At 44.7% G+C, this 7,813-nt stretch overlaps 1 protein-coding gene across 1 annotated transcript in view; it reads left to right on the top strand.

Annotated features, from left to right (window-relative positions):
• cdh23 (cadherin-related 23) overlaps nucleotides 1-7,813 on the top strand; it is a 275,500-nt gene that overhangs the window by 163,416 nt on the left and 104,271 nt on the right. The window contains exons 13-14 of the mRNA XM_037677972.1: nucleotides 4,966-5,030; nucleotides 7,081-7,318. Of these exons, the coding sequence (XP_037533900.1) occupies nucleotides 4,966-5,030; nucleotides 7,081-7,318 (303 nt within the window). The remainder of the gene's footprint in view (nucleotides 1-4,965; nucleotides 5,031-7,080; nucleotides 7,319-7,813) is intronic.

Below are 7,813 nucleotides of genomic sequence, written 5' to 3'. Positions count from 1 at the left end.
GGCAGCTTCGCTCCGGAAGCTTCCGCGAGGCTTGGCTCCAGGGGGGGTTACCGAGGAATAGCCCCGCTCGGTGAATCCCTCAACTCTGGTGATGGGAGCGGACTGGGGACCGACTCCTCTAATCTACCAGGAAAGAACCGTCTGCGGCCTCGCCCGTGGAACGTCCTGTTGGAACGCGAGGCCGTATGGATCAAGACGGTGAGCCAGAGTGGAGCCCAGTGAAAAATAACCTTTCCGCCGATCATCTGAACTGGCGGGAAAAGGCGAGGGACGTAGAAAAAAGGGGTCCCTTCATGTCAGCCTCCTCCTGGGTTCCGCCGGGCAACCCCTGAGGGCGCCGTCGGCCGGGAGCGGGGTGTGATCGCCGATGCGAAACGAGGTGGGATGGGGTGAGCATTCACTCAGCCCCCCTCCACCTACACTAAGCTCCCCAGGAGGGAAAGAGCAGCGGGGCTGCAGCTGAGCACGCCTTGCCCCGGAGGAACCATCCGGTTCGCCCCGAGGGTCGGCGATAAGAGGAAAAAACACAAGATGGCGTTGTCCAGCGTGTAGTGACCTGTCACTGGGAAATGTTCCACGACGCTTACCTTGGAATAAGACTGCTGTCATCTTCTCCTCGGGGAGGAGAACTCACCGGACGACCGGAGGTCGACTGCCGGGCCAAGCATCTTTCGCAAAGGTTGGTCATTTACACAATTTATCTTCTTTGTTCTTCTGACAGTGCTATATTAGCTCGCTGAAGAAAAAATGGGAGCCGATTTCCCACTCTTAACGTAATTTATACGGACCGGGTGGGGCCCACACAGCAGGTGGGCGTGGACTAATTTTTTTCAGTGCTTATGCTCTGCATAACGGGATAAACCCATCAGCGACAGCCTTAAAGGGCGAAGCCTATATGAAATAGAAGCATAGTTTCCTCAAATGACTGAAGATTAATCTACGGCGGCCAAGGCCACAATGGCTACAACTCACTGAATTTTACAGATGCTGAGCTACAGTTTGGGGTGGTAGTAGCTGAGAGTCACACTTTCACAAGATGCCACGTCTTTATTTTAGTAATTGATTCGCACCCCAACTCTTCTACATTTTTGTGACTTCTAGCCTCCAGATTATAAAATTTAAAGCTGCCGTGGTGACAAGGGGCCAAAACATGCCCTTGTGTCGTGGTGCAACCACCACCCCAACCCCCACCCCCGCACGAATCTCAGCTGTCCATCTGACAACCGTCGTCTCCGTCTGAAGTTGAGCGTCTTTGGTGAGCAGTTTGCAAAGTGACTGAGCCGTGGTGCCACGGTGATTGTTTGCTGGGGAAGAGTGAGCGAGGCAGTCAATGATTGAGGGGTGGGGGTGGGGGGTAAGGAGTGGGGGAAGAGATGGCTATCGTCTCTCCATTCAGTCTCTGGGCCCCCGCTCTGTGGCTCCCAAGCTGGGCCCGGCTCCTGCCGCTGCCTTGAAAGCTGTCACATTAACACCCGCACCGCTGCTATCATGGGAGTGCTTATGGACCTGTCATTCACCTGGGAGCAGAGCAGGGGGGGAGGGCGGGGGGCGTTTAGGGGCAAGGGTGTGCCGAAGGAGATATAGAGGAGAGACAGAGGAGTCAGGAAGAGCTCTGAGGTGGAGGAAAAACAGCAGATAAAGGAGGAGAAGGAAGGATGAAATGAGGCTGAGACCATGAGGCCATCGAGACATCAGAGGAACACTCGAGTGCTTCAAGACCTGGCACTCCTCGGAGGAATGCATATCGCCCGCCGCCAGACTTTTAACCAAAGGTTTTATGATGAGCCGGAACTACGAGTGATCTGTTCTCACCTGGAGCGTGTGTTGTGAACAGCTACTTCTGCCCCTAATTTTAGCTCAATATCTGTAAAAATGGCAGATAATTGTCTAGTTGTTGGTTTTGTCGATTTTAATTAGCTGTGACGGCCATTTTGAGATTGACTTCAAAACTAAATCTGCTGTAGATGTGTTTACATCGATTATCCCCCTTATTGTGTGAATGTTTCTGAATCGTTCTCACTATTGAGCATTGGCGTCAGAAGCATTTGTAATGTGGGGGGGGGGGGATATTAGTGGGGGGTCTGGGGGTCCTCCCTCTGAGAAATTTGAATAGAGGACATTTCCTGCATTCTGGTGTATTTTAACGGGTTGTTAAACATCTACATTTACCTACATAAGTAAACACTTGATTCAGTTACTATTTTAGTGCGCATGCCACAACGGTAGACAACTGCCGGCACTGACGCTAAGCTAGCGTCGTGCAATACAGACACACGAGGATTCAAGGATTTTTTATTGATGCTACAGATGCTACAGATGTAGCGCTCCACTTCTCTCTGTGTCTCCCCCTCCTCCCCCCGTCCTGGCAAGTGATCCAGAGGAAACGCTGCATGCGGGGGTGGAGAGTTGTTGTAGGAAACCAAGAAAACCCGGAGTGGACTTTGAGTGGTTTAAGTAATCTCCTATTAATCAAGTGGAATGGATTTGTTTACAAAGAAATAGAAACAGCACTGGGTGAACTAATATTTCATAGTAAATGTGTGTGTGTGTGTGTGTGGGGGGGGGGGGGGGGTCCAAACAAACAAATATTTTTTCAATGTAAGGTCATGTCCCCTTCACATATAATTGTGACGCCTATGCTATTGTGATGTCTTTCTTCTGTACGTTGTTCGGCACGTAACTCGTGCTTCAGTTTTTGTTCTGTATCAACAACTCATGCTTTAAAACGTTCGGCTCATTCAGGAAGTTCCTGCTCTGATGTTTGTGCAGTTTTTACTTTTTTTTTTTTTAACATTTAGCCTTTTCAGCCATGTTTTTCTCATTGAAAATGAGCTCTCTTCACGTCCTTCAAACCTTATTGAGCTGTTTAAAACCTTCAGCTGCTCATTTTAGCTTCTTTTATGCTCCTTTCAGCTTCTTTCTGCCAGATGTTTCCCCTCATTTTCAGCTACTTATATATGTTTTTGCTAGTTTTAAACTGTTGGCTGCACTTTTTTTTTTCTCATTTATTCCTTTTGTGCATTTTCTAATAATTTAAACTTTTTATGGTCCTTTCAGACTCGTTCTTTTAATTTCTGCTACTTTTTGGTTCATTTCAACATTTTCTGCTCATTTTAGTTTCTTTTTTGCTAATTTAAGATTTTTTTTTTGGAATTTGTTCAGCCTCTCCATGCCTATTTCAACTTATTCTGCTATGTTGGTTTTTTTTAGCTTTTTCTACATTTCTACTGTTTTTTTCTGCTTTCAGCAAACGTCAGCTGTTCAAATTCAACTCATGTTAAGTTTACCCATGAAACCTTTTCAGCTGGTTTAAACCTCAGCAGCACATTCAGCACTGCATTTTTACAGGAAATGCTATTTCTCAATTTAAAAAAAAAATATATATTTTTCTACTTTGTCCAGTGTTTTATTAGATATTATGCTAACAGACATGCTCAGTATCTGGGCATCACTGAATCTCTGTGAGCAGCACTGTGGCTGACAAAGAGCCGAAACCTTCAAGTTTGGCCCTTTGACTGACTTCAGAGCCACTGGAGTGAAACTCTATTACACCGTCCCCGTGCACGGTCCATCAGCACCACGTGTGCACGTGCACCTGAATGTGTGTGTGAAGAGAAAGACGAGTTGTGTTATTGTGGCATTTAAAAAGATAAAAGTCCAGGATTCATGGAAGCGGCGCTCTTTACGTGGAGTTTCTCTGACACGTGTTTTATCTGCAAAACGTACGACAGCAGTAGTTTCTGTTTTTAAGGCAGGAGTCGGCCTCGTGGGTAAAGATGTATCGCGCCTCCCATCAGACTTAATCCAATCAACACATCCAGAGAGTGAAGCACGGCTTCCAGGTTTTATCGTACGTTCACAGACAGCTGTTAGTGACAAAATTAGGGAAACGGAGCAAAACATTGTCGTGACAAATTTCCTTCTGCAGCCACGCCAGCTACTCATCACAAGCTCAAACGTATGCACAGGAGTGACATCATATACATATAGTATATACATATATAAATATATATAATATGCATTACTTCTTGGTATCACAGAGCAAAATACTACAACCTCTGGTAAAAATACATAAAAACTGCACAAACTTGCATTTTCTCAGACAATGCAGTAAGAACGCTGAGAGCTGGATAACTGAAATTTTCTGAAGAAGCTAAAATATATTATTGAAGCTCACAGAAGCTGAACACCAGCTAAATGCAACAAATATGCTAGCTAAAGCTAAATTCTAGGATTAGCAAAGTTCTAGTTTAAAGATCAAAACTTTAGTTAAACATTAAACACAAGTTGAAAATGAAAAAAATCAAAAGGCTAGATAAAAGCTAAAAGCAGCTAAACACAAGCAACAAGCCAGCTGAAGGTTAAGGGTAAGAAAATGCTAGCTAAAAGCCAGAAGTAGGAAAAGAATAGATAAAGTTTGAATGGCAGCTTAAAGCTAATAACACTAGCTTTCAGTAGGTGGTAAATATTTGAGGCTAAATACACAATCTGCTTTTATACTCAGATTTTTCCTGGCAGTTGTTGACATATACAGTTTAATATAAATATTGATTATTAAATAATATGCAGCATTTTGAGGGTTTTGTCTAAATGCTGCAAAATATCTCGTTGGAAAACGGCACTCACGTTGTGAGGATTCTGGGTGCAAATTTCAAAACCGCACATCGTACCGTATATATAATAAAGTTTTCTATAAATCCTTCTTTTTGGTCCTCTGTCGAACTATAGTTAAAGTGTAATACTGATATTAAAGTATATATTTTGGTAAATACAGTGATGTCTAACAAATATTAGATCAATTGTTTGTTTTAAGTTGTTGTTAAAATGATTTTTTTTTACTTCTCTGGGATGTACAGGTGGTAGCAAATGGAAAATGTGAAAGAGAGACGACGGTTATTAAACATAAAGAAATGATTGTAAATTTCAAGTTTTTATTTATTTATTTATTTCATCTTTTCGCTCCAGGCTACGGACGGAGATGCTGGAATTTTTGGGGTCGTTCGTTATTCCTTCACAGACGATCCAGACCAGTAAGAAAACTCACACATTTCTCTCACACACGCTGGAACAGTCCTCAGAAACAACCGTGTTGATGTTTAATTCCTCTGGAAGCTCGTGAGCAGCTGACCTGCACAGTTTCTGGCTCACGCATGATGTTTGGTCTGAGATCACAGGAAAATACCTGTGACATCATCTGTTCATTATCAAACAGCAACAAAACATCTTCTTTGTTTAACTGTTACTTTGAGCACTTTATTATTATTATTTGTGTATTTATTTCTTTATTTTTTTGTTTTCAGCTCTTTACCCTCACTAGGGTCCTTGAGGGGTCATGTGAGTTTGCCCACATGTGTTTTGTGGACTTAGAGAAGGCGTTCGACCGTGTTCCTCGGGGTACGCTGTGGGGGGTGCTCCGTGAGTATGGGATTGGGGCTCGTTGTTACGACCTGTTCAGTCCCTACAAGCGGTGCGCGAGTTTGGTTCTCATTGCCGGTAGTAAGTCAGACCCCTTCAGGGTGGGAGTTGGACTCTTCCAGGGCTGCCCGTTGTCACCGATTCTGGTCATAACTTTCATGGACAGAATTTCTTGGTGCAGCCGGGGGGGTGGAGGGAGTCCAATTCACTGGCCTCAGGATTCATCTCTGCTCTTTGCAGATGATGTGGTCCTGTTGGCGTCACTGTGCCGTGATCTTCAGCTCTCACTGGAGCGGTTCACAGTCGAGTGTGAAGAGGCTAGGATAAGAATCAGCACCTCCAGATCTCAGGCCATGGTCCTCGATCAGAAAAGGGTGGATTGCTCTCTTTGGGTCAAGGGTGAGGTTCTGCCTCAAGTGGAGGAGTTCAAGTATCTTGGGGGTTTGTTCACGAACAAGGGACGAATGGAGCGTGAGATTGACATATGGATTGGTGCAGTATTGTGGACTCCGTACCGGTCCATTGTATTGAAGAGGGAGCTGAGTTGTAAGACAAAGATCTCTGTTTACTGGTCGGTCTATGTTCCTCCCCTCACCTATGGTCATGAACTCTGGGTAGTGACTGAAAGAATGAGATCATGGGGGTTGAAATGAGTTTCTGCAGGGTAGCTGGACTCTCCCTTAGAGACAGGGTGAGAAGTTCAGTTATCAGGAGAGACTCGGAGTAGAACCGCTGCTCCTACACATCGATAGGAGTCAGTTGAGGTGGTTCGAGTAGCTGGTAAGGATGCTTCCTGGGCGCCTCCCCAGGGAGGTACTTCAGGCATGTCCAACTGGGAGGAGACCCCAGGGACGGCCCAGGACATGCAGGAGAGACTATGTCTCTCTGTTGGTCTGGGAACACCTTGGAGTCCTCCCAGAAGAGCTGGAAGAGGCTGTGGAGAGAGATGTCTGGACCTCCCTGCTCAAGATGCTGCACCAAGATCTGAGTCCAGAACAAGAGGATGGATGGATGGATGGATGGATGGATGGATGGATGGATCTTTATTTTTTATATATACGCACACATCGAAACACTGGAGTATTATGGTATATTATCCATACGTCTGTATACCTCAAGATCATTGAACAACATTTAAAGCACATTTGTACCTCTGTTAGACAACGTGTCCCATAATATGTTCATCACCCCAACTTTAAGGTCAACGTCACAAATCAAGGTCAAAGATTGACAAGTTATTTTCGTGTCTGGGCCATTGTATTAGATCGCTGTATAATGGTTTATCAATGGGCGTATAATGTGCTGCATGCGGTACTCTCATCATTTGTTAGAGAACGATTAGAGAAAAAGTTACTGCTCGATGTCTACAGCTGTTTACATTTGGTGTGACAGTAGCCGAGGGTCATTCCTGACATGCTCCTGAGTGTGACATCAAAAGGTTATTTTACGGTTTGACACAAATGGCTACAGCTCCACCTTTACGTGTTTCTAAGGTTCTGAAAACCTTCAGCTGTTTTCTGTCTTTTCTTTCTCTGATAATTGCTGGTTGTCCTTCTGATCTCTTATCCACAGCAGACGCATCCAAACATTTTTACAGAGCATCAATACGTCAGCCGGACGTGGCTAACCGGCGTTTTTCCCCTCTTCAACTCGTTTCTCACGCAGGTTTTCAATAGACGAGGGGACGGGCTGGGTTACTCTGAAGGCCAGCCTGGACTACGAGCTGATGCGCCGTTACACGCTCACCGTGCTGGCGACTGACGGCGGCGGGGAGGAAACGGCAGGAAGGATCCGAGTGAACGTGCTGGACATCAACGACAACGCGCCTCTCTTCCAGAAGGAGGCGTACGTGGGCTCGATCAGAGAGAACGAACAAACCGTCCAGTCAGTGGCACGGATCAAGGTGCGTCTCGTTCGAAAACAGACCAGAGCAACAGAAACACGAGGTTCTGTCCACATTTGAAACAGCCATAAATAAATAAACATCAGCGTGAAAGCTGAGTGCTGAACGACTGCTGAACAAGCTGAAACTGAGTTTAATAAAACTGAAAAAAGCACAACATTATCTAAGAGTTAAAAGTGGCTAAACATAAGCTAAAAGTAGCAAAACACTTGCAAACGGTTAAATGCAGCACTCACCTACAGTGAGTAGCAAAGCAGTAGCCAAACGTTAATAAAAGGCTAGGTAAAAGTTAAATGTAGCAAAATACCAGCTAAAAGCTATAAGTAATAAAAGGCTATGTAGAAGCTACATGTAGCAAAAGACTAGCTGAAAGCTAATAGTAATAAAAGGCTTTGTCGAAGCTACATGTTGCAAAAGATTAGCTGAAAGCTAATAGTAATAAAAACCATTGTAGAAGCTACATGTAGTAAAAGATTAGCTGAAAGCTAATAGTAA

The sequence above is a fragment of the Nematolebias whitei genome, chromosome 1 (genome assembly GCF_014905685.2).
Source record: "Nematolebias whitei isolate Nwh7 chromosome 1, NemWhi1, whole genome shotgun sequence".
Taxonomy (NCBI): Eukaryota; Metazoa; Chordata; class Actinopteri; order Cyprinodontiformes; family Rivulidae; genus Nematolebias; species Nematolebias whitei.
The sequence above is the reverse complement of the archived record's forward strand: the minus strand, read 5'-3'. Positions and strand labels throughout refer to the sequence as shown.